Source organism: Anomalospiza imberbis, chromosome 5 (genome assembly GCF_031753505.1).
Source record: "Anomalospiza imberbis isolate Cuckoo-Finch-1a 21T00152 chromosome 5, ASM3175350v1, whole genome shotgun sequence".
In the NCBI taxonomy this organism is placed as follows: domain Eukaryota; kingdom Metazoa; phylum Chordata; class Aves; order Passeriformes; family Viduidae; genus Anomalospiza; species Anomalospiza imberbis.
The window spans coordinates 21,801,347-21,829,341 of NC_089685.1; the positions used below are offsets into that span (position 1 = coordinate 21,801,347).

At 36.7% G+C, this 27,995-nt stretch overlaps 1 protein-coding gene across 12 annotated transcripts in view; it reads left to right on the plus strand.

The window, feature by feature from the left end:
- Positions 1–27,995, plus strand: part of CADPS2 (calcium dependent secretion activator 2) — a 284,902-nt gene that overhangs the window by 125,191 nt on the left and 131,716 nt on the right. For all 12 annotated transcript variants that reach the window (XM_068189862.1, XM_068189864.1, XM_068189853.1 and 9 more), the window contains exons 7-8: positions 11,467–11,578; positions 22,080–22,219. In XM_068189862.1, the coding sequence (XP_068045963.1) occupies positions 11,467–11,578; positions 22,080–22,219 (252 nt within the window). The remainder of the gene's footprint in view (positions 1–11,466; positions 11,579–22,079; positions 22,220–27,995) is intronic.

Below are 27,995 nucleotides of genomic sequence, written 5' to 3' on the forward strand. Positions count from 1 at the left end.
GAGTTATTTTCTTTAAGTCATAAATACATTTTAGGCAACATTTACAAAAGCGAGGTTATATGTTAGAGACTGTCTGTGTATTTTTAGTAATATCATTTCACAGGCTTAAGTTCGAGAGACATAATTATGCTGATGTATACAATGCTGAAAACTTGGTGACGATGAGCATGATCCTTTAGTAGTATTTTGGAATTTTAAGGGGACTAGTGGGGATCATGACAGTAGACAAGGTGTGTCTGTTTTCATGAACTAGCCTTGACTGAGTTGTGTAATTATTGTTATAATTTTCTCTAAAATTCACCTTTACATCTCTAAAGAATAAATTCCATCATTGTGTTCATCTTGTCATATATCAGTATGTGTTTCTTTTTGGAGCAATTCACAAAATACAATGAAGAAACAATCTTTCAAAAAATTGGGTGCATTGATGAAATACCGCATATGTTTGTTATCCAGCTGTTAAGAGGGAAAAACAGAAATAAACAGTAGGAAATTATCTGGTGTTTCCTTGGTTCTGCAAAGGAAATGATGGAGAAGAAAAAAGAATACACATTTATCCCAGTGTGTCTTCTGGATTAATGATGGAAACAAAAGAGTTTCACCAAGTTTCACTTGGTGCCTTGATGTTATGATCTGTCATTGATTACTATTTTATATTGTAGAAGAAATTGTTCATCTCTCTTATTGCAGAGAAATACAAATTATATACAGACACTTAATATTAAAAGACATCTGAAACTCCACTGGATAATAACCCGAGCAACCTAATTTTAACTGTTCTTGCTCTGCACAGGGTTTGAACTAGGTGACCTCCAGAGGTTCCTTTTAGCCTAAATTTTATGGTGATTCTATGATTAACTCCCAAAATAGTCTAAGTCTGTCTATCTAAGGGACTTGTGAAAGCCACTACTGTTAGAAGGGAATATTCTGTTTTCAGATAAAGAAGCACAGCATGGAAGAAATTGGGATGAAAGGAGATAATTAAAGTTGGTTGTATTCCCTGCTCTATTTGGCTAGTTAACAATATAAATAATCCTTATGTCACCAAGCCATATATTTGGGTATATAATATATATACCCTATATAATACATGTAGCATATAGAGAGTATTAACCCTCCTCATCCAGAGACACCACTGGAAAGAATAGCTGTGTATCTGTCTTTTTTTAAGATGTAATATTATGTTACATGTCTCTTGCAAGACTGATACCAGTTTTATTTCACTGTGCATTTTGGAAATCTTTGGGTTTGAAGATGCATGTCCCACCCATGCCTTTCACTTTAATAATCAGAGCTCGGAGAAAGACTGTTTGCACACTGCTTAATGCACAAGTTGTATGTGTTTCCATTCTCATTCCCACCTGACCCACAACAAATGCAACTAATATCTTGCAGACAGGTATAAGCTTTCTATAACATCGTACTAAAGCATATGCAGATGTGTAATCCAGCTTAAAACTGGAAGGCCTTTGGCTATGAATAGCATGGTGAAGCCAAAGCTAATTAAATCTTGCTTATAAGCAAAATGGTTTTGATCAGGATAAGCCTTATTCTAATATATCTACTTGGTCTCTGGCTGGGTCAAGCTGAGAGCAAGGGCAGCCTGTAAAGTATCATCTAGAGGCATGTGGTCTGTCAAAGAAAAAGTTGGGGGAGAAGGATTACCTCAAATTTTACCTCCCATCTCCTCCTGGAATATTTCAGTAGAAATTAAAATTTTTGTTTCAGAGTGGTCTGCACCTGTCTTATCTTGGAAAAGTTCAATTGTTGTTTGTGGGCAATAGTTGACATGAAAAAAATTCCTTTAGATTCTTCTTAAATTTTGGTATGATTTACATGTCCAATTTTACATTTAAAAATATCCTATTCTTGTATCTTGATTTGAAGAGACCTTTCAAAAATTTGCTTGTATGTCTTGTAAGCATATGTAAGTATGACACTGGTACATTCAAACTAATTGCTAAGCATTTTACTAGATACAGTGTTTGAACTGGAACACATTTTACAGCCTGATTTAGTTTATGGTTGTTGTTTTGGGTAAAGAGAAATCTTGAGGAAAAGGATTTGAATCAAAGAAGTTTCTGCTTTTGGATCCTGTTCAGGCTAAGAATACTTTATACATCTCAAATGCTCATGACATTCAGAAAACTGTTTTTCACACCACCATGGGCAGACTTTTCTTTGCTGTTACTGTGTTAGTATGGGCATTGATCCTCAGAGGTGTCGAGAGGTCCAGTACTTTTAGAATACAGAATAGTCCTCTGAACAGATGAAGAAAATATATTTCTAGATCCTGAAATTTCTTAATAACTGTACATCATTTAAGGTGTGAGTCTACAGGTTAATGTGCCTATCTGAAAGCAATACCAGTGGACTGAGAGTAGGAGGACAGCGAAAACAAAGCAGGGTAGTGTGGACAGCAGATAAGAGCAGTACAAGTCAGAAAAAGCAATAAAAGGGGTTCAGAATAAAACACACCAATAGGTCTTATGCCAACTGGAATACTGACATTTTCTGATTTTATTCCTGGCTCTTTCCTGATAGACTGGGCAGGCTCAGTAGATCAGCCTCGTTTGTGATTTATTTTCCCACATCTTTAGACTGACATGACAGCCTCTACCTGCTTCATCAAAGTACTGTGAGTTTGTCAATGTCTGCACAACATTTTGAAGGTCTAAAGTGTTACAAAAATGGAAAGTAACATGAAGTGAATAGGAGTTGCAACTTTTAACAGTGTTGTGATGGATTCATAATTATCTCTTTCAAGGAAAAAGTGAAATAAATATGCATATAGAAATTTCGAGAGCATAGATCACCATGTCTTGCCCTTGTGCCCATCATCAGTGTCTAGATGGGTTTGAACCTTGGTGGGAAACTGGAGGTAATGCTTCTCATGAATTGTTCACTTAATATGAGCCAGTGGTTGCCAGTGCCTGGCACTGTGTCAGTCTAGATATATACCCCTGAAAATTTTCACCCTGGCTTGTGTCTTGGTTGCTTGTATTGAAAGTGAGAAGTGAAAACACGACTAATAATTTATTCATGCTGTTTTATGTTTGTAATGAAAATACTTGTCATAACAGCATTCTGTACTGTTAGAATGCACTTTTCTTCTTTTCATTGTAGGAAGCCTAAATGAGTGTTTTTACTTAGTTGCTTGTTACGCACTGGACCCCTCTTCTGGTTTGCTTTTCTTGTTTCTGTTAGATACTTTTTTGTTTGAAAGAAAAACTAGACACAGTTTTCTTGTGATTTTTTTACAAGCAATTTTTTCATACATTAATAATTTTTTATGCTTGAAAATAAATACATGATTGTGCATAGATAATTTTTAGCTCTCAGATACAAAGTAATTTTGAGCTCTGTTAATTCCTTTATTTAAAACAGTTGTTATTTTACCGAAAGCAGATTCTAAAAAAAAAATCTACATACTAATAGATAATTATTTTTTTCCTTCATATTAGTCTAGTTGTATAAAGGAGCATTACAATATAGCATATCCATCAAAGCATTGTATCCCTGCTGTTGCTGAAATTACAATTTGGAGCTTTCTGTTCCTTGAGAAAAAAGTTCCAAGAAGGGATTCCCAGTGTTTTGTAATAATCACCCTAAAACCCCTTAATTTTGCTGCTGAATCCACAGAAAAAGAAAAATTACCGAAATATTTACTTTTTTTGATTGACTACACTCGATAGCAACTCAACAATGCATTCAGAAATTAAGCGACGGGCTGCTTAGTGTGTGCAGCTGCAGGTGCTGAACACAAATTTTCTGGAAGTGCTGAAGAGATGATTTGTTAGTCTACATTTCAAACTATTCGTGTGCCAGGTCAAAAGTTCCCATACAGACAGAAATAAATGATAAAGGGTAAAAGACAGTAGTGTAGACTCTGCTTAGGTGGCATCAAACAGGAACTTTAAAAGTAATTGTGTGACTTTCCATGCTTATACCAGGACTTCCCTTTTCACTGTACTTTCCCTTCCTCCTGTCATTCACCTCTATAGAATAATTTCTTTTTCTCCTATCTACATTTTGTAGTTTTAGAAACACTTGAATTGAGACCTCAGGGTTAAAACCATTACCATGGTCATTCTCGAACTTCAATAGCTGACAGCCCATAAGAGAGTACCTAAATAGAGAAAGTACTTCTGCCACGTATCAGTATTTCTTCAGTAGGGATTGTAGAACAATGAATCTGCAGTTCTCCTCAAGATTTGTGCTTAAAATAGTGGAATCCCAGTAACACAGGGAAGAACAAGAGTCACAGAATATTAGGTGAGGTCAGTAAGGAAAGGCCAAGACACATGGCTACCTCATGGTTCAGCGTGCTTGAGCGTGGGGCTTGTCTGTGCTTCTACTGTGAAAGGATGTTCTGATTTGTTTAGAGATTTCTTTATGCCTTGCTTTTCAGCTGCAGTTGAATGTGCTTGCTCTGAGTGAGGAAATTATGCTCCTTGTTCTTCCATTAAAATAAATGAGTAATTTTAAAATAGAGAAACAAAAAAAATATTTCCCAGGGAAAACATTTACAATGTAAATCCCATTCTAAGCATTATAGAAAAATACAAGGATACCAGCTCTTTCCCTTGAGGTTCCAAGCATTAGTTCCAGATCTCAGTGATGTACTGGAGAATGCATAAATAAATAAATAAATATTTGTGTGTGTGTGTATATATATATATCTTAAAGTAGTGGTTGTAATGTTGCATATAAGGAATTATCTTTATTAAATCCATAGTGGTGCACAATAAACTTCTGTTGCATGTGTAGTACCTTTCAATATCCTTTTTCAAAGGGAGAAGCTGCAATGTTCATATTATTTTGTATGGTGGTCATAAGAAAAAATAAACATGCTTTTGGGGTGTATGAGACAGCTGTTAGAGTTAAATCTGTGATTTCTAGTGTAGCATCCTGGTGTCAATCATTAACAAATGGATGAGTAATTTTGTGCTCAGAAGAGAAAATTAAATGCTTATGATATTTTTCCAAGTATCAGCAGGGAAGAACTAGTAGCAATAAGCACCGACTAATACTCTCTTTAGGAGTCTCAGTAAAAACACCAAAATCAGATAAGTATGGATTTAACTCTATTTTTATTTGTGTGAGTGGAGCCTCCTTGTCAAATTATAGATTTATTGTCAAATTGCTGTGGGGTGACTTGCACTGCTGGTACAGAGCCTAGCTCACAGTCTCACATTTTCTCTCTGAATCTGTGCAGTTGGACATAATGATATGCAACACTTCATAAATTCCACACTCACACAATCCTTCACTAGCAGCAGCAGGTTTGTCAGACCTGGATTTGAAGTGTTTCGATGTATCAGTGTACTTGAATGTGTCAGGAGGTGCTGAGCCTCCTCTGGCCTTTAATTTCCTGGCATTTCATCTTACAACTTGCACTGTGAGTGTGATTTCTAACCTGAGGATTACAGATACCTGTTTTTATACAGTTAAAGCTTGTTTCTAAACAAAATAGAAACAGCAGAGTTGGTTTAAGTTCTTGACATAGTTGAAACACAAAGATACTGCAGAGACCTCAACATACTATTTCCAGTCCAGCTCCAAGATGTGCAAAGATGAAGTGCTAGTACATCTCTTACTCCTGTGGAGCAGTAAGATGCCTAACAAAGTGGCTTGGGTGAGTCTTCCTGCTCATTCCAGCTCTGTCCACATCCCTGTCTGGATAATAAATAAGAAAACTCTTCCAGAAGGCCTCCTAAGATAATTTAATTAAGAGTTAAGAAACACGTTGAGGTTATGTAGAAGACTTAAACCTAGAATCAAACCCAGAAAGATGCAAAAGATGGCACCAAAGAGACCAATACACTCTGATACTGGTTTCAAAATGAGATTTCCATATTGCTGAGGACAAAAAAATGGTGTAAAAATTCTCTAGAGTTGGTATTTTATCAGAAGTAAAGTATTCCAATAAATAGGGCTAAAATAAAATTTCTAGATCTTTGCTTAGAATAAGAAATTTTATTACATTCACTCCCATGATCTCATAAAACAAGTTTTGCCTAACAGAGACCATGAGTTAAATGGAAAACCTGAGAGAGAAATTTGCTGCTGTTTCCAGTGTATGAAATGTGTTCCAATCTGAAGTAGAAGAATAAATTCCCTTTGAGGGGTTTCTGTGACACAGTGATAAGTCTTCAGCTGAAATAAACATTCACCTTCTTGCTGGCATTAGGTACTTTTGCAGTGAAGGGAAATAAACTTTGGCACTGTATTTTGTCTCTAATTACTGTATCAGCCCACATACCTCAGCAGCAGAGAAATACGGTGAAAAGACTGTGGCTTCTGGTTGAAGATGAACGAACATCAAATCACTGCAGTTTCTATAGTAAAGAGAATGAGTAGGTAAAGCAGAATATTATTTAAACAGAGAGAAATTATGTGGTAAAATGAGAGCCTGAAGAGGCAGAATTAGGTTTTTTTTTTAGACTTAAAGTTGGTGGTTTTAGAGGTATCTGGCATGCTACATGGGCTGCAGCTAACACTGCAGTGCTGTGATAACACTGCAGCAGTTAGTGTTGAAATAATTGTTACTTTCAAAAGTTTATCTAGCAAGATGAAAAAAAAATAAACAAATAACCATACGGTAATGGTAGTTATTTAATATAAATATTGCATGAGATCCATACTTGTTTTGTCTAAAATTTTGCACTTCCCATCTGGTCACTTTCAGCACCAAAATTGTTCACATTAACAAGAATCAATAACCAATACTCAAAAATCAGTGGCTCCTCCAAAGGTGTGGAGGTGGTTGCTTTTTTGTTTTCATTGTTTACATACATTTGCTAGTTAAAACATATGCTGTTACAAACATGAAGCATTGCATTTTTCTTTGTAGTTAAGATTTACTAAAGATACACTGTTTGTAAATAACAATTTTATAAGATAGATGAATTAATTTGCTTGATCTTTCAACCTTTCTTCCATCCTTCCTTCAGGAGCTCCATCACAGAGCAAGCTTTAGGTAAATTATCTGCAATATACTTCGACTCAACCAAGATCAAAATGGCTCAAAAGAATTGCCTCTCTTTTCATAAAAAGCCAGGTTTCAACCTACAGGTTCATCTGTATGAAAAGTAAAAGTCAGCTGTAAGATTTATTTTCAAGCAGAAAATATTTCAGTTATTGATGTTGAAAGTTAAAATATAAAGAAAATCAGCTTTTCTTTATTTGGCATTCAGATTCTGGAGACCACATTTTTAGTTCCTATTTAAAGCAGAAAGTATTTCAATTAAACAATTTTAAAATTTTTGTCTTATGAATAATGTGAACAATCTTTTGTATGGTGGTTGACTTCGATATCTGTGGTTCAGAAAAAAATTCCTTTCTGGAAAGTAATGTATTTTCTTCAGGAAAAGTATCAGGGTGCAAGCCCAAACTTAAAAGAAAAGCATTGGTTTGTCTGACCTATACATAGCAGCTTAACTTTTAAATGTAAAGGAGATACTCACTCCAAAGATATTAAGCAAATGTGAGAACCCGAAATATTAATGCTTTAATAGGGGTCAAAAAATGCATTTTACAGGCAACAAATTTGTTTTGGAAGAAAATAATTAAATTTTTGAGAAACAAAGTGGATGTAATTATACTAGCACAAAAATCTAATAGTTGAAACAAGAAATCATAGCAATGGTGATCAAGATTTTCAACATGGTAATTACTATTCAGGAATTGATTTCATTAATTATTAGGTATTCTCCTAACCTATTTCCACCATTAAACGCACCAGCTCTTTGATCAGATATCTAGATCTAGAGTAAATATTCAGAAGTATAGAAAAAAATTGATGTAATTTTACAGTGGAAATAACAAGTGATTCAGTAAAATTTTGTTTATTGGCTAGGAATACTGTATTTACAATCTTGGCATTGTAGGTAAGATTGATGCAGTTTAATTACATAGTTCTTAGTCACAGCTGATGATAGGACAGTACCTTATTCAAAGTTGTTGTTTGCATGTATGTTGTAATAAATTTTAAATTTATCTGTATGCTAGAGATCTGATATCATTTTTTATACTCTCAGATATAGAAGCTGAAAGTGTGATATCCATTTAAATAGAATTTGTTTAAAATGAAGTATTATTCATAAACAAGAAGAATAAACAAATTATTGATTTGTTGACTGGAGTCTGGCCAGCTGTCATAAAAGAAATAGGCAGGGGAGAAAATAAAGTTGAAATCTGACAGATCTTGGGCACATATATAATTTCAGAACAGTAAAGAGTATTTCAAAATAGGCTAGTTTATGTATACATGCATGCTTTAATCAGTCTTTCCTTTGTTTTGGGTCATCCTTAATAAATATTGAGTTTGTGATACCTTGTTATATTCATGGCACAATTTTTACAGATCAGAATTTTATTTTTAACAGAACTGAAGTTTATTAGGAGGTGTTGACAGTGCAAACTACAGCCAGAAAGGCCATTCTTATTGCTACACCTCATTTCATACGGACAAAACAAAGAAATGCAAATTGCAAATTGTTATTAGCATGAACATTCATACAAGTTAGACTGCAAGTTGGAGTTTGGATTAGGCTGTCATTTCTGACTTCTGCTTCAGTTGTTGCCTGATGTATCAATACTATGTATAATAACATAATAATGTTCTTTTAAATATGCAGCTTATGGATGAATTCAATCTATCTAGATAAAGTCAGTTTGCTTGGAGTATTGGGTCTCTTATGTTCTTTCTTGGAAGGAGCAAACTAAAATCAACATGATATCACTATTTTGGGTGCTGATTTGAAATGGTATGAATTGATAGTGATACCTCTGCGAAAACATTAAGCTTCAAAGAAACAGGACTTGTGTTCTAGTAATACACAAGGAACAAAAAGATGAGGTACTTGTACTTTGCTGTTATATTGGCAGCGGATAGGAACGTCAGATGCCCGCAAGCAAGTGTGATAGTAAAGGATGCAATCTTGGATTTGCCTTTTCTAACAGAACATGATTTCTCATGAGCTCTTTCATGAGAAATTATATTAAGACCTAGTCAGTAAATTTTCTGATCATCAGCTCTGACAGATAATTCACTTCCAAAGAAACGTTCCTGAGAGGCTATGGGAGTCAGCTGAAGTCCTAATCGTCCAGGAGCATGCAGATCAGTGCATGGAGTATTTCTACCGTGAACATTTAGCTTTAGGTATTGATTCAGACCATTCTTTTTCAGCCCAGGATTTTCACTTACTGCTACAGATGGAACAAAGGATGAGAGAAGGATGTCAGTCAAGGCTGGTGATCAGATTCAATGTTAAAGGTGATTTCTAGTACTACATAAATGCCAACAACAGGTGGATGACCCCATGTTACTCCCATTCACATCAGTGTCTCACTGTGCCTCTAAATTGGAGAAGGAGCAAATTCTCCCAGATTCCCTGGGCAAGGCTCATGTGTGCCCCATCCCTGCCTGCAGAGATGCAGTCTGGGTATCCAAAGAAAGTGGCACCATTTTCCAGGAAGTTCTTTGAATCTGATGCTAGGGTGCTCAAACCCCAGCAAATGCTGAAGCACACACCTGCTGCTCAGCTTGCAGCAGCTGGGTTGCTGCAGGTGATGTTCTCTTCATTGGATGGGCTGGGTCTGTTCCCTTCAGTCAGCATGACCTCTCCTTTCTCTTTGCTTTCATATGAATTGATGCTGGCACTAGACCTTTGTAGAGAGGGTTTGGGTTTGTTTTGTTATTTTCATCAGAGTCTCTCTTGGGTTTTTTGTGTGGTCCTGTCCAATATGGAATGCACAGTTTAATGCCTCTGGAAGCTCAGGAGCAAGCCTGACAGCTGAGAGAGAGGATGCAGCTATCAAAGTGCTTAGATTGTGTTTCCAAATTCAAGGCAGCATGCTTCCTGAATACTGGGATCTGGAGGCTAAACTGAAGATACAACTATCTCATCTTTTATAAAGGCACTTTCTCCTTGGAAATTTCAGTTCTGTATTATGACAAAACCTACCCCTGTCACCACCACTGGGAAAAGCAGTAGTGCTAGGCATTGTCATATTCTCCAGCTGCAGCATCTATCATCAGATCATAAACAGGTTTTCTCACACTCAGGAAGGCAATTTGTCAGAGTTCCTATTTCAATTACCACTTTGCTGAGGCTAAAGCTATGCACACCACAGACAGAGTAAGCATCTATCTAACCTAGTCAGAATGAAGAAGACAGAATTTAGTGCAACATTTTCAGTTAATTTGTGGTGAACCTCACTTTCAGAGTCAGGCATGTTCAGCCACCTGTAGGGCTGGTTTATACAGAACTGCTGCTTCCTTAAATCTTTTTGGTTTGATTGAATATTACTTTCTAGACTTGGTCTTGAAGTCTGTAACTCATGCTAGTTGAAGCATTTACTTTGTCCTAGTAGATCCCTTTGCTGGAAAATTGCTACTCTATTGCAATACTGGAGAGATTGTGTATTCTTGAATGTAAATGAAAATTATTGCTTTTCCTAAATGAGGTCCTAAGATTTTGGCTTGTGTAATACATCCTTTTATAGAGCATACTCTTAAGGCCATCTGTTTTCTTTATTTTATTAGTTTCTGATAATTGTAATATCTCACACAGTGGACAAAAGAAGGAGAAACTGGAGCTGTGCTTGCTTTTTGCATGTTGTTTGTACCTACTAGTGTAATCACAATCAGTTTAATCAGTTAATGCAATGAGCTCCCTGTGGTTGTCCAGGATAATGGAATAGATCATTGAAGGAAGTTGCAACCCAATTTGTATAACTTTAGTTTTTTGTACCACTGGCATACAGGGTGAGGGAGGGGGGAAGGCTGGCAAAACAAGTGTTTTAACTGAGATATGAGATTAACAACTAGAACTCTGTCTGCCTAATTAAGGTTCTCTAAAAGCATGGAGCCTTGTGGCAGTAATTATTTTGCAGAGTTGTAGTCATTCTGATAATATTTTTTTCCTAATATTTGCATTTGTGTTTATGTTTTTCCTACATTCTAAGTTGGAATATGTATATAATGTAAGATTTTCTCTGCCTAATTTTCCAAATTTATTCATGCTGCAGTTGCCTGAAGTGAATTGTGACATGGTTCTTTGCTAAATTAATTTCACTGGTATGCAGAAGATAGTGAATATGTTTCATAGAAAATTGATATCTCTTTATTTGCCTTCTTGCTTGGTTCTTTTTTCTCTATAATTTCTGTTCTTTGAGTTTTGTCATTAAAATTTTTTGGATTGATATTTTATGACAAAAGTCATACAGAAAAGCCCTGATTTGTTTTATTGCAGAGAAAAGCCATTTTTTCTATGTAGATATTTGATCTTGGATGTTCAAAAATATACCTTCCTTTTCTTTCCCACCCTCCTCCTCCTAAAGCTTGAAAATTAAGTTCTAAGAGCGCATTGACAAATATTCTGCAGAAAAGATTACATTCCTATCACTCTCAGGCCTGTGCTCAGCCCCAGTTAAAATTTGTTGGTTTTTTTATTGCAGATGGGGTACCCAAGGGGATTTCACCACTACTCACCCTCGACCTGTTGTCAAAGTAAAACTCTTTACAGAAAGCACCGGGGTGCTGGCACTTGAAGATAAAGAACTGGGAAGAGTGAGTATTATGTGCACAGAAGAAAAATATATGAGAAGTGATGGGTAGAAGTATGACTATTGATAAAATGTGCCATAAAATGGTATAAGGCCTTCATTACCAGCCTGTTCTGCTGTGGCTCTACCAAACAGTGCTTTTTTTATATAAGGGTGACTTTTATCAGTGTTCAAAATGTTGATTCAGAAACTTATATCAGGCATCCATGGTGGTTCTCTTTGTCTTGTTTAAAACATTGATTTCTACGTGACATATCAGTGCTTTTAACTATTCAAATTAGGAGTGAAAGGGAGAGAGGTAAGGCTTGGCATGTAATAAATGTATCAAACAATGGGGGAAAGAAAAGGAACTAATTAAGTGGTAGAAGGATGGAGCAGAATGGGAGAGGAGTGAGGGATAATATGTGAGAGTAAAGTAAGAGCTTATTCTTGTACTCCATGAGCTTTTTCTCCATTTTTGTGTTTTCCCTCTCATGGCAGGACAATCTGATATTGGCTCTGTTAGTCAGAGGACGGTGCTAATAATGCCGAGGTCATGGGTTCGATCATATGGGCCATCCATTAAATAGCAGGATCCTTCTGGGTCCCTTTCAACTCAGACTATTCTGTAAATTCTGTAAATTTGTCCTTCTTAGGCCAAAATCAAGAGCTGGAGAGTGCAATGTATCATAGAAAGAAGAGGGTAGGGTGAATGAGGCCTAGAGGCTCTGCAACTCTCCCCCTGTTCTCCTGTTGAAATTTTCCTCTCTGACATGTAGCACATGGAAGATAGCTCACATTTTAATGTTTAGTTCTACAATCAGAGTCCTGGCTGTCTGTCATTCAATCAAGCACAATATGTTGGAAAGAGCAGGGCTCTTCTGCATTTTGTGTCCTCCGAGCACAGGTGGTTACGCAAAGACACATTGTCCCATGCATTGTGTCACTTGTTGAGGTCAGGACTCTATCTTCAGGATTACTTCTTGCCTCATCTCATATCCCTTTTAGGGGCTTCCAAGGTCACTTGGTCAAGGTGCAGGTGGGATCTGCATGGGGAAGGTTCCCACGGGGGGAACACCCTAGAAAGAGCCAGGCAGGCAGTGTGACAGGCACAAAGGCACCACGGTGTGCAGCTGAGCAAACCAGAGTCACCAATATCTGGATTCAGAACAATAGAAGAGACACTGAAAGGGTGAAATTGCAGGAACTGCATGGTGTTTCTAAACACAGAGAAGTTTTGTCTCTGTCCCTCCTTTCTCAGTCCTTTCAAAGAAGGAAAAGGGAAGTCAAGTGCCAAGGTGAAGGACAGTGGAGCAGGGACTGTGTGGCCATTGTGAACAGTAGCCAGCATACTCATTGCCAAGGAGTCAGAGAAGAAAAGAAGCATCATCAATATAAAGAGGCTAAGTATCACAAGTTTTAACAAGATCCTCTGAGTCTGCAACCTCAAATAACCAAAGTTCAGGTACAAGCCTTGGTCTGCTTTCTTATGCTGCAGCTTGTCTAAGTTTCTTGGACAGGAAGTTAAAAATATTTCAAATTTAATTTTAAAGAATAAATACATTTCAAATGTAAAATATAGCTTTTTCCTTACTTCTGTCATGTGGCTACAAATGGGGCCCACAGATGTGGGTTTTTTATTCTTTCCTTTCCCTGCACACTCCTGGCTGCCTTCTGACACATCTGTGTTTGTCAGCTGGTCAAACCAGCTGACAGTTTCAAGAAAGTTTCTTGCTTGGGAGGGGTGAGGGGAAAGGGAAAAAAAAAACAGGTAATTGAGAGGGGATAGTGACCTCAGTGCCCTGTGCTGGAATCTCACCCAGCTTTCCCAGAGGCAAAGCAAGATCTATAAAAGATGAGATGGGGAAGGGCAATCATCTGTTTCTGATTCTTACTTTCCTGCTATTCGCTGGGAGGGAGTCTGTTTGCTTTTATCAGATGCTCGGAAATTTGGCAGTTTGTACCAGAATAAGCCTACTAAAATAATTTCTTTTTGCTAGTTTTTTTTCCCCGCTTGTGAAAAAGGATAAAGACCATGACCTTTTTTACCCCCTTGTATTAAAGCTTGTGCTGAGATTGGGAATAGCAAATAGGAGTATCCAAGAGATGCCTGGATACTGCTTTTCTATTTTATAATATACTCCTGATTTACCGAAAATACCCACATCCTTGCCAAAGTATACCTTCTGAGAAAGATAAGTCAATAAAAGATGAACCTCCCACAATGACCCTATGTACTGCACATGTCCTTAGCAGTGAAAAATAACATAAAAATAATAATAACTGTTGGCTGTGCAGTAGCCTGTTTGGGTGTCTGTTCTTCTGCACCTTCCAGGTCTGGTAAAACCTGTGGCTGCTGACAGACAACTTCCAGCTCATGGGGTTAGATCCTTAATTTAGGAGAAAAAGAAATCTTATAACTTACTTCTCTGATTTAACCAGAGTATTTGTGAGTGGTGGTTGCTAGCTTCAGAGGAAATTGGGAGAAGATTTGACAGAATTTTTACAAAATAATTTGCAGTTCTATGTACTCTTGTGCTACACATTTTAGCTTACAAGCTCTTCTTTTGATGGTGATGTCTTTGTTTTCAGGTCTGAGAGATTCAAATTCAAGTAGCATTTGAAAATATGTGGGATCCCACTGGATAAGATTAATTTTTATAAAGTCTGGCAACTTTATGCATGGTCATTACAATGCAGTGACTTGCAGGAGTCCATCTGATCCAGCTAGGTTTCTTATCCTTGGAAAAGGTCTGAAGATACTTCCTACTGGCATTTTTCCTGTACTTAATAATTCAACTCAAACCTACCCCTTCTGAGGTAGGCTTACTGTGGACAATAATTTTCATCTGTCAAGTACTTTCTTAAATGTGTGTGTCTTGACCTGACACCACTTTTCTACATTACTGAAGTTTGCATTTCCAATACCTTGCAGTTGTCCTGAAGGTTTTATTGTGTTTAATCTATAATTAGAAATAGAAGGCAGCATCAAGTTACATGATTTGAATTTTGAACTTTCATCACATATCAAAAGGTTTATTCTGCCACCAAGGGGTCAGTTTTTTAGGAAAAGAGATCTAAGGTATGAAATATGAGCCAGCAAAGGTGTCCCCAGTACTGTAGAGGAGAAGGTGTTTCCATTGAACCCATCAGTGGATGGTGATTTCTCTAACTTAGGAGCTAAAAATGTAGACCCTGATATCAGCAGGCCCCTCATTTGCAGAGAAGACACTGCTTATTTCTAGAAGTAATTAGCTCACTGGGGAGCAGAAGGGATGCAGGCCAGTGCTTGCAGTGGAGCACAGATCATACTTGCAGCTTTTTATACTTCATGTTTGAAAACATGGGCTGGGGTCTCAGAACTTCTGCTGTAGAAGCCACTAGGTCAGCACCAAGTGATAGAAGGGTTGATGTCTGTACTTAACATCTTTCCCCTTCAAAGCATTTAAGATGTGGTTAACTGAAAGGAAGTAATACTTCCTATGTCCCTTGTCTGATATGACTGTCTTCCTCCATTCTTCTGGCTTCCTGCTGACCGCTTTCAAAGAAAAATAAATCTTAACCTTTATTCTGTTCTACACAAACTGAAGAACAGTTATATAAATTCAGTTTTTCACTGATATTAAAAACGAAGATCTGTGCTGCACAAAAGGGGAAAGGATGTTACTTGGATTTGGGCTCTGCAGAACATGAGCTTTTGGAGTGGTCTTTGTCTGTTTGTGCAGACCTCTACATACAGTAGAATTGAACCCCTGACTTTGACATCTAGAAAGGGAAGCAGGCTGCATCTTTGAAGCTAAACTTATTCTAATGAGGAAATGTTAAGAACTTACTTTAGTCAAATATCTTTGAAATTTGTGGTACAGATTTTATGTGACTGATACTGATCTAGCCACTTGAATAATTTTTGTATGTGCATACAGAAGGCAGAATTGATGTTTGCATTTGTACATGCAACAGCTGAGAAGGTGTAAAGAAGCCTTCAGAGTTTGGTGTAACTACTTGTGAAAAAATAAGCCTGGTGGTTTCTGAAACACAGGGATCTTACACCACTTTTACTTGTTCAGTACTTTGTGTATAAAGATATTCCGACCTAGTAAGTAATTCAAAGTGACAGCCCTTGTGCGTGCTTAGCACACATGTGGATACAATGGGAGAGCAGCAGGTGGTGTTTGATCACTGATACTTTTTGAATATAAGAATATTTCAGCCTTGTTGCTCTGACTATTCAATTAAAAGAGCCTGCTTGTCACAGTCAGCTGCAACCAGCAATAATTAGCTATGCAGCTATGCTTTTTTTTTTTTCCTTTAATGTTGTTACTCTCTGTTTGATTTAAAATTATAAAATAGCAGTACTGGGTAGGTACCTATACTCACAGGATTGATGGGTTTCAGAATGTCGACTGCCCTGGGCATGTTGTTTATCTTCTGTGCCACATTCAAAGAGCCCCTGAGCAGAGACAGTCTCATTCTGTGACTGCTAATTTCAAGCCTGCCATCCTAGGGATTGTGTTCCTCCATCGCACTTTGAAATTACTGAGGTTTCTCAGGCCTGAGTTCTTCTGTCTTTCTTTTTTAAGTTTGGAAAATTATAAGAGATTTCTTCCACTCCCCCCTTGTCTCTTGCCCCCCAAGCATTCTGCTCTCAGCACTCTGTGGTGTCTGAGTGTTATTGTTTCCACTCTAACAGGGAGGTTCTCAGTAGCTTCTTTGAGAGTGCCTCTCATTGAAAATGCTTGAGATACTTTGTATTCAGACCTTGATGTCTCTCTTAGATGTGGGGTAGAGGCTCTTTGGGAAGGACTCAAAGACTACTTTCATCAATTGCTACTTTCATCAATTGCTAAGGCCTGTTAGTGTTCAGCCAGCACCTTCAACAGAGGTTGATTGTATAAATTGTGAAGTCTTCCCAGTTCTTTTTCATCAGCAGTATTCTAGATAGCTCTCTCTCCGTGTGCCTATTCAGTGTCTCTCTTTTTTTTTTTGTTTCTTTTTAACCACCTATTACCCAAAGCCTTGTTGTGGTTTTTCAGCTGTAATGCAATCATAGCCAAAAAGCAAGAGATCACTCAGTAGGTGAGATGATGGAGCTTGCATAGAAAACTCATAAACTCCCTCAGTGATCGACCTCTTTTTAACCCATTCTTTAGGGGTTCTGAAGGTGATAACTTTTCTAAGGGAATTACTCTCAAGAGAGACATCTCCTTTTCCCTTTTCTACCTCCAGTTTTGAGTCTCTTCTTTATCTTCTTTTTCTTCATCCTCCTGGCAGCAGGGTGTCATGACTTAATGCTCAGGGAAAGTGAGTGCAGTGCTGTGGTTGGCAGGCTGCTGCTAGGGCATTCAGCAGAACTTGTCACAGTGACAGCAGCTTCTGGCTTTCTGACATTAGCCAGTTTTTTGGAAAAGGGGCTGACAACACAGAACAGCTCCAAACTTCCAAGTTAGGGCAGAAGGTATCTTGAGAAGAGTCAGTAGACATTTCTTTCAAAACCAGATGTCCCATAAGTGAGGCTGGGCCTACTAACAACATAACATTAAAGGGTTTCTCTAGTCATCTATTTCATATTCCAAACCAGCTTCAATAATTTTTGTTCTACAACTACTTTCAAATCAGTAAAACAGCATATTTAACTAGGGAGATTTTTCTATGATATTTGTTCCGAGGATGACCAGCAGAATTGATTTGCATGTGCCCAATAATAATGGGTACTTGCTCCATAACTTAAATTTTGCCTATCCTCTCTGTTTGCGCTGGCATCTTTTCAAATTGCTGCATTTTAAAACATGAAAGAAAATGCTTTTATTGTATTAATTAGTCCTGTTGCATGATGAAAGGTATCAACAAATGCAGTTGACTGATTGTGGGATCTTATGTGTCAGGCACTGTTTATCATAGCTTTAAATAATCACAAAGTGAGGTAGAAATAGAGCATGAGAGTTAGAGAGCTTGGTTTCTCTAGTTCATTGTGGAATTTGTTGCATGACTAGGAGTGCGTTGTTTATGCTAAACAGATATCACAAAGCTGCTTATGATTAAAGCCACGTGATGTATATTCAGTTCTCAACTGTTTCAACTTATCCAGACCTGAAAGGTTAAAATTTTTCATTCTATGTATGGAATAAGATAAAGAAAGGAAATGCTCTTTTGGTCAGCAGCAAAAAACCAGCATTTGTAGCACCATTTGTATTCTGAAAGAGCACATCAGGCATGAGAACTTTTGTCTCAGAAAATTTTCTAGCTTTCCTGTTGGAGACTATAGACTTTGAAGAAAGGATAGGAAGCTGGATACCAGAAGCAAGAGCAACTCCCTGGGGTATCAGGGCACAGGACAGGACTGGGAGACACCAGGGCAGCCCCATGCATCAGTAGCATCCCTGGGGATGGGGCTAGGCTGAGGTTTGGTTTGCTTTCTGAAGATGACCCAGGCTGCATTATGAAGAGGAGACTGTGGCTAGGCTGTATCTTCCTTTTTTTTACAGTTCTGTCTGTACTGAAGGCAAGATAACAATTTTCTGTTATAGCGTGGTAAACATTACCTGCCTCTTCAGCCAGGGCATTAAGATGCAGATCTTCTTCACTTTCATCTCTTTTGCTTGTGACAGTGAGCCAAAACTCAGCATAGTCAGCTCAGAGATCTCAAAATGTGTCTTAGATCATCCCAACTTGAAAAATCTTTCTCATCTCAAACGCTTGGGTCAGAAGTGTGGGTAACTCCATCACTTGGGTTCAACTCTTGAATATCATGGGGTTTGGTGGACGTAGGGAACTGGGGAGCCTCCAGAACGTGAGGACACAAGTTGGCTGACACTCAGCCGCAAGTGTCAGCTGGGGGAAAATATAGAGAATATCTTGACTCTTGATTTTTCTCAAGGTGCTTACAACTTGCTAGCCTGTTTGCCTCTTGCTTTCATGAGTCCCTTTTGAAGGCTGCGTATTTTTTTGACAACAGGACAACTGCAGCCAGGAAAGGTTAGCATGAGAGCTTTATCTCAACGTGGGAGTACCAGTAGGAGATACTTCAACACAGTGCTTTTGACTCTGAATCTTTTGCTCAGTTATCTTCTCTGAGAAAGCAAGAATGCCCTCAGTTTTATTTGTTCAAGCTTTTAGAGTACTTTGGACAACTCAGCCTTTCTTTCATACCTTTAAAAAAAGATATGATCAATGGGCCAAAAATAGAATTAATACTTGCTTGTCTGGATTGACTGTTTGGCTCAGGTGTACTTAAATTAAGTTCTTTTATTGTGATCCAGCTAGGGACCTAAATAAATAATGGAATCACAAAAATGGTGGTTAGTTTAGTTGTCAAGTGATACTAGCTTCAATGCCTTATACCTGTCAACTTTTAAGGTCAAGAGAGAAACATTTTTCAGTCATTCACATCTAAGAAACAATATTTTGAGAACATCACTTTGCACAAATACCTACAAGTGGTGCTCTACAATATTTAAGATTTCTGTGTTTATTTTTCATCCAGATGAGTAGAGGCATAAAGTGAACCTGACACTTTTTCAGTTACAGTGTGGCCTGAGAAAATGTAATGCTAGATATAATTGGAACACGTGGTCAAGTATTTTTTAATGATTATAAGATGATTAAATTTACTGAATTTTCTCAACCCACGCTGTTCTGATACTATTAATTTGCCTTAAATGAGTTGAAGCAATGCAATGCACAGCAGCTATGTTTGCTGTGTAGCTTTGTAGTCATTAATAGTTCATTATACTTTTTAATGTTGATTACCTGTTGTATAATTATAGTAAACACTTTCCTATACTAAAAACTCATAATGCTCTGTGCTGCTGCTGAATAAACTACCTTGGTGATATCCACAGGTATATGAACAATAAAATAAATAAAAATAACATAAAATTAATTTCAGAAATACATGATGTAGTACAGAAATATATTATTCAGTAGGAATTCTATTAAATTTATAAAAGTTTTAGACACAGTGAGGGTATCCTCTAGGTTACTCTTATATCTGCCAGAGAAGACATTTGAGTTGATAGCATTTCATTTTTTAAAGTAGATTATGAAACAACCAGAAGATTTAAATCCTTAAGGAAATCTGAGACAGAATAACCTTAGGAAGTTTGTCCATGGACAATGGCAATGACCTCATACTGCAGTGTTCCATAGTGAAGAGAATGCTTTTAATAGAAATTTCAGCAGTTTTTTACTTTTCTTATCAAGGAGAAGTTGCCAAGTGTTTTGGTTTCAGAGATTTCGTGGGAGTTTGCAGCTTGTGCCACCTGATGCTGTGGTACACAGTAGCTATCAATGCCCTTAAGGGCAATATTGGTATGAAGGTTATTGTGAAGATAATTAATGCTTGTCAGATGCTTTGTGTGTGTTTTTGTATAACAAAAAGTTTGATTGCAAAGTTCTTTCAAGCTCTTATTGTTTAATGCTGGAAGGCATGACAAAATGTAATACAAACCCAGCACAGTGCATGCTCATATAGTCTGACAGATACTTATTCTTTGTGAGAGCTTTGAAATTGAGGCTCTGTAATACTCCTTTTAAAACTCAGAAAAGGAATCGTCACTACCACAGATACAAATTAATTCTATCTTGTCTACTTTTATTTTCATCAGCATTCTAAAAACTCAGGAAGTTGACAGGAGAAAGATGTCATTTGAGATGCATGAGCTGTAATAAGCTGTTACAGGACAACAGGAACTGCAGACTATAGAAAAGAAAAAATTCTTAGCATCACCTACAGTCCTATGTGACTGCCTAGTGATTAAATGCAAGGAATGTATAATAATTCTGCTTATATAATCTTGCAGTTAAAGGGATAAATAAACTAAAAATAATTTCCCTTTTGATACATCAGAACACAAAGGTTGCCATGATCATAATGTTTTTAAATGTTATTTAAGGAATGCCTTTTACTCAGATTGAAAACCAAAAAGAAGGAATAAGCTCTAAGTAGTGGTTTCTGTGCATTTAGAAAAAGAAAAAAAAAGTAACCTGGTTTTCTGAAATCAGAATGTACTGATTCTTCTGCTATCACTTTAAAAGGTACTGAATGTACTCAATAGATCTGACAGGTTAATTCTTCCACTGGTTTTACAAAGGTTGCATATTTGATTAGGAGTGATGCATCATATTTCTCTGCTTGTCTGGAGCTCCTGATATTAACAGAATGTGCTTCTGCAAAATATTGAGATGAGAAACTGAAGGCCTTCCACTTACACCATCTTTCAGATGATTAGATCTGAATCACACTGTTGCAATAGTTTTGGCTTAATAACATCTGTTAGATTTATACTTGCTTGGACAGTTTTGCTCAAATCCTTAACTTAACCTTCACAGTAACACAGAGGACAGTATATTGTGTTTTATATATATGACCCAAGTACTACTATGTGTAGGAAATTAACTTGATGGTTAATGTAATGATTCATTTTATTTTTCAAGAAATGAAGGATGTGAAGAATGATGCTTTTTAGACTGTTGATACTTCTGAAATGATAATGGTAATTCATGGTAGTTGTAATTCAGAACTCACTGAATGTTATGAAAGTATCCCAAGTAGTATCTTTAGAATACTTTAAAGTCTAAATTCTGATACTTTAGAATACTTCAGAGTCCAAATTCAAAAGTAGTGCTTATAATAAGAATGAAAGAAATTATTTCTCAGCAGCATTTAACTGCTGAACATGTCACTTTGGGTAAGGATTTGATGAAGAAGTAATTTTTAATTGTACTGGCTATAAATGGATACATTTTTTTGATGGCAAATAAATATTTAACAGCTTGTGACTTACACTAATCTAAAATTGGTTGTTAATAAAAGTTTCAAGAAATTTATCTAAATGCTTTAAAAATTAAATATTTAAAATTCAATGGTTTGGGGGTTTTTATGTCTATTACTGTGGATTACACAAAAGGTTTGTGTAATGTCACATGTGAATTGAACATAGTATCTTACATCTATAATATTCCATTTGCAGCAAAGGTGCTTTGGAATTCATCTACAATTTCTGTGGTTTTTTACTAAAATTGACTTTTATCAATGCTATTGATGAAAAATTGGAGACAGCAACAAGACATACACTTCGGTTATCTTCTCTCAAGCAATGCCACTACTGAGGACTGATCTGTTGCATAACGCTACAGCAAATGGCTTCAAAAGGATGTTTCCAGCAGAGCACTGAATAATGTAAAAGTTTAGGCTCCTATTTAGTTGTACATGACCCTTTTGAAATGCCAACTGTTCCTTAAAAAAAAAAAAAAGTGAATTCAAAATGTATTAACAGGAGGAAATTTTATTAACTTATAATATGAAAATTCCCATTTGTAAAAGAAGGAAGGAGTTAATTTTTGAAATTGGTCTGTTACAATGAGACTGAGTCAGTTTGTTTATTAGATTTAGGAAATCTATTTTAGTCATCTTTTGTATTGGAGGAGATGCAACAAGAATCTCCACTGCTTAGATGTTTCCATTAAAGACTACAAGCGTTTTTTTTAATCAACTTGCTGAAGTTGATTTTTCTTTTCATGACTTGCAGGTTGTGTTATATCCAACGTCCAATAGCCCGAAGTCTCCTGATCTGCATAAAATGATAGTTCCCAAAAACAGCCAGGACAGTGACCTGAAAATTAAACTGGCAGTGAGAATGGATAAACCACCTCACATGAAACACTGTGGGTAAGTGTCTATTTCCTGGCTGTCTCTATTTTATTATTTTGTCTCACTGTGCCTGTGTTTTAACAAAGTATCTAAAAAGTATTTAACAAAGTATCTGAAATCATAAAGTTTGTAAAACATTATAAACGTCTAAAACATTTCCTATACTATGGTATTGTGTTATATTATCATTTTATACAAAAAGTCTGGACTAGTCAGGAATAACATTCATTTCAGATGTTCAGTGATGTGTAAAGACAGATGACAAGATACGTCTGAAATGCAGAATTAAGAGTACCGTCTCATTTAGATACTGGTTTTGAGTGTTAGAATTTATGGCACTTTGATTAAAAATATTTAGGAGAAACTTATTTTTCTGTTAAAATAGGATTAATTATATACCTGAATAGAGTAGTATTTGCCACATAGTCTTCCCTTCCTTTCTTTGTCTGCTGTATGGTCTTTCTCTTGAAAAAAATTTATATATGAATGCTAGTTAAGGGATGTTTTTCTGTCTGACACCGAAACTATGTGGAATAGATTATTCTTAAAAACAGCTCCTTTAATCAACTGCCACCAATATTCCTCAGCCCACCTGCAAAAGCAGGTAATGTTGCTGATAGTAAGCAAGTTTGTATCTTTTGTTATAAAGCAATCAAAAAGAATCAATGTATTGTCCATGCTATATAGATTTCTTTTTAGTTTCCTCCTGTTTGTATTCTGTCCATTGTACACAGGCAGTAATTGCCAAAATTTCCTGTGTATGATACTTTCTTAAAAAAAACCAACCAAACTGGCTTAAGTTTTGTCAAAGTGTTAATCAGTTGGGCTCAAATTTCCCAGGTATCAATCTTATCCCTCATTTTGGTTTTGTGAAACTTAGACACAAATGATTAGGACTGTAACAATGGGACTTGATGCATGGAGACCTGTGGCTGGTGACCAGGAACTGTGAGGAAAGGGAGGGAAACCAATCATGGAGTCAACGAGGGACTGGAGCTACTGTGCTTGGAGACTGGAACTGAGATGAGAAAACTTCAAATCCCAGCAGCAAATACAAAAGGGAAATGGGATAATGTAGCAGGAGAAAGCAGGAAGACTCAGGTGACATAAATAAGTTGGAATAAAGAGCAGAGATAAGTGTTTGTACTAAAGCATGATGCTCTCCTGTGAGTCCCACCTTCTGCCCCATTCATTTGCACTCACCAAACAGCTGTGAAATGGTTTAGTGATGGTGGCACATCTAGATCCAGCTCACTAGTGTGGATTCAGTTTCCTGCTGCTGGACGGTATTCAGCTGCTGCAGTAGTGCAGGGCACAGGGAGGCACGGTGCTTGCTGCCCTACCTCTTCAGCAGGCTTGTTTAAAGGCAGCCATGGAGGCAGGCTGACTTGCAGCACATTAGCAAAGAATGATATCCAGCAGATTCATCTTCACATGACTTGGTTCAATTGCAAACTCCCACCCTAAACACATCAGGGGTGTTGTGCTGCCATGCACTTATCCCAAGCAGTGACTAGAAGTTCCCATTTTTGATCAGGCCACTGATATTGTTGGGGTCATGCTGTCTGCAACCCCAATTAGAGTATAACGTGCAACTGGATCCAACAACAAGGAGAAAGCTCCAATGTTTCCTCTCATCATGCTCCTGTGTTTCCCCAGAGGCTGTCTTGGCAAGGAGCTGTTCTTCTAGGGTCTTCAGAGGGTCTTCCTAACCTCCCCAATTCAGTTTTCCATACTGGTTTGTATCAGTAGTCTTGTCTGACCATTAAAGAACCCAATCAAATATTGTTGTCAATAATTTAGTTCAACCATTATCCCTTTTGTCTGCTGCTGATGGTTGCTTCCTCAGATTGATTTTGAATACTCATCTCCTGGCACTGTGATTTACTTCTACATTTTACTTCAGGTTCATTGCTGTGACTATTCTTCAGGCAGATACTGTAGTTCTTCCCACCAAAAATGCTCTAGGTCAGTCATCATTTCCTTTTCTTTATAGCTATTAGCTATAATGGTTATTACCTAGACACTTGTTAAGGAAAGTTAGGGCATCAACGGATGTGTGGACTTCTCCACCATTAATATATGTGAAATGAAATAAAAACTTTAGAATTCCTTTAATAACCATTGAAGAGGTACTGTAGGAAACATGGGAGTTGCAGCGAGGAAGGAAAAGGTTATTTATTTGGAGGGAAAAGAAAACCTGCAAGCAGAATTGTTAGTGTGTACAGTCAGGAGCTATTAATATTATGAGAAGCCATCATCCAGGCACTCTCTGCAGCCTTCTCTTGACTTCCTGGGTTAGTATAAGTATTAAGTGATCATTTGCTGTTCTTTCAAGAGGGGTTCCCACCTGCTTCAATACACATATTAAAGCTGCTCTGGTTTTGAACTGATGCTGTGTTATCAGGGAAATCTGCATTTGTGAAGAGACTGGAAACATGTGATGGATGATGGGCAGTATCATCAGAAAGGCAAAGCAATAATTCACAGTTAAAATAGTTGAGGGTTGCTTGAAAGAAACTGACTTTTATCCACATTTGTGCTGCACAGGACTTCCTTGTAAGAGACTGAAATGTTTCCACCTATAGTAACTGTTATAGTATGTTATTTTTTTCCTGTGTCCAGTTTGATAAACTGGAATCTGACTTCATAGAGGTGCACACACCTTCAGCTATTAGCTGAAGTCAGTGGAAATGAGGCTTTAAATATTAATTGTGCTGTTCATGTCTAAATATCCTAAACATTAATATCTGAAGCCTAAAATTTTTAGTATTTCAATTGTCCTATTATCAAGGGAAAATAGTACCACCTCCCAGGATCATACATGTACGTAGGTGAATTCAGGGAAGCATCTGGTAGAAAAGGTTCCCACACTCTGGAGGAGCTGCGGGAGTGGAGGCATTGTCACTTTGCTCAGCCAAAGGCTGTGCTCTGCTGAGCAGGGTTATGACAGTGCCAGCTCTGCAATTCCCTGGAAAACCTGCAATGTGGAAATTCGAGTCTCTCTGTAAAGCAGGGTTTGCATAAAACATAATGACAGAGGTCATAGGATAAAATCAAGCGCTGGAGAGCTCAAAGGCAGCTGCTGCTATCCTGAATAGTGAAAAGGAAGGGAGATTTTCATCTATGTTTATTTTATTTTGTTTTGTTTTATTTTATTTTATTGTTAGAATGTTGTCATCTATTTAAGTATAAGGTCATAGAGTACAGAAGGAGTACATGGAATACAAAAGGAACAGATAATAAAAGGATGACAGAATGTGTACATCCTTTCTCCTGGAATTTCATCATGTCAGCAAGTTGAATTTTACAACCTTTATAACAGACTTCTAGTAGTTAGAGTGTTCAACCCAGCTAACTTCCAATTCTTCACTGTATTTTTCAGAGGTATCTCATGCTTTATCCTTAACCAATGTTTGAACCAGACAGCTTACATTTTCTGTATGTCAGAGTTAACAAACTAACATACAAGATTTGTTGTCTCTCATAGGAAAAGAAGGCAATCTGATGGCATTACATAATGTTTTTCACATGAGAGTCTCAAAATTTATTCAGAGTTGAATTCAAATTTTATCCCACAGCCAATTGCAAAAGGATGGGGTTTAGTAGATTAATACTCTATCTGAGATAATTACAGTAAGAGACAGTTTTTTTAGATATGGGAACTGTGCCCAAATATTTCAGGTACTGCAGGGTTGGCAAAACCCACAGGCCAAACCGAATGCTGGTTTTCAATTTTATCTCTTGAGAAAATTTTCTCCTTATTAAGACAGACTTTACTTACGAACACAAGGGATCTGCTGGAAGACTTCAAAATTTGTCTTGCATTTATGCTTCAAGAATATTCAATTCTACAAATTATACTGTCTTGTACTAAAGTCACAAGTAGCATTCTGGACTGCAGCACCTTGAAATCATGTTCTCGCTTTGATTTCCACAGTCATAACCAAAAATTATATTTTAAGACAGATTATAAAGTTGGGATTTTAATTATGAATTGTAGTCTTTCTAAGAGCAAGAAATAAAAATCTTTATGACTCAACAGTGCTGTGAATCTCAATTGCAGTTCATTTGTACTTCTCCAAAAAAGAGGTTTATTTTTATGTTGACACATTCATACCGTTATTCTAGTGTTACTCCACTAATATGACTTATTAAAAAAAACCCATCAAGGAAACAGTTCATATTTTTTCAATGTTTTTTGTTACATGCTTTAAAAATGGGACACTATTATACATCTTACAGTGAACATAATCTTATTACTTATTTTAAATTTTTATATTTGCATGAGAGGCTCTCAAAGTGGGAATCAACTTGACTGATATATAATCATCCTTTTGAATCTGAATCCCATCAATACGTTAGAAGGCAAAGCCTTCACAGCTAGTCTGAGTAGTGACAAGGTAAATATCACTCATTAATGGGGATTTGTCAAACAGTTCCAGTTATTGACAATTCATGATATTTCAGACTCCTTTCTCATAATTTGTATTGTATTTGCTTTCTCACAGTATTTGATAACCTTTCCCTTATCTATAATTATGAGCACGTACTAGATACTTTTAAAATCTCTTTTACTTAGTAAAGCAAACATCCATATGAAAGACTTTTTAACATTTCTAATTTTTTTTTCTGTTGCAATCTTGAATCTAAAACAAATCATCAGAGGAAAAAAGTAAAATTTGAGCTAAAAGCTTCCTCTATAAAATGCTAAAAGCCTGTTTATTTCTGTTGAGTTACAATAGCAGCATTAGGGAGGTACTGTTTGCTTCAGGAAGGCTCAGTTGGATCTCCTTAATTCCTATTTATATTAGGGTTGAAAACCCCAGCAGGACAGGTTAATTGACTCAAGATATGTGGGTTACTCTAAATATCTTTTCTAATGCATGGGCCTTTGCATTTTCTGTGTGCCTTTTCTGATGTGCCTTTGCACATCTGCGTGCATTTAAATCATGCTTTCTTTTAAAAAGTAGATTGAGTTGTATCTTAGCATAGCCTAGTGGTTACTAAATGGTATTATTCTATTGCTTACAATCTAGAAATATAAAAAGAATACTGAGATGATTTTTAAAAGCTTGCTTTAAAAGGATTAGTAGTGCTCAGTGGTCTTACAAAAAAAAAAAAAAAAAAAAGTAAAATGAAATTCTTACTAATTAAACAGCCTGAACAAGACAATATTACTAAGTGGTAGTATTTGGGTTTGACTTCCAAAGTAAAACATTTCTGTCTTGCTCTTGCCCTGAGTATTTTCCAAGATTTGAAGGGCAAAATTCATTCTTTCATGTTCTGTTCTGCTTTCTGCTATGATGTGCTCCATATGGAAATGAGATACCTTTAATTTCTTAAACCTTTGCATTTAGAATAAATATTCTACAAGCACATAGAATTTTCTCTCTGTCTCTCATCTATAAAGAAAGTATTTTGGTGACTTCTTCAAAATCGTAGTCTCCGTAATAGTAAGGAATCTGTGTGAAATTATTTTTCTCCCACAACTTGTTGATGTTTTGGGTTTTGCTTTGTGTTTTTTGTTTATAATTGTATTTTGAGAATATGAAGATCACCATTAATCTGCTAACATTTTAGATGTTTTTCTCTTTCACACTTGAAATTGGCCGAGATGTTCTTAGGAGAGCATTTATGAGCAGTAAATAGGGTACTGGTTCCTGAATGTGACTGAAGAATCACATCTCTCCTCCTGCTGCTGCAGTTTCAGAACTAAAGGAAATCTGTTAGACAAATGCTCTGATTAGCAGTCTTCTAAGATGCAGAATTAGAGGATAAGTATTTTTTTCCT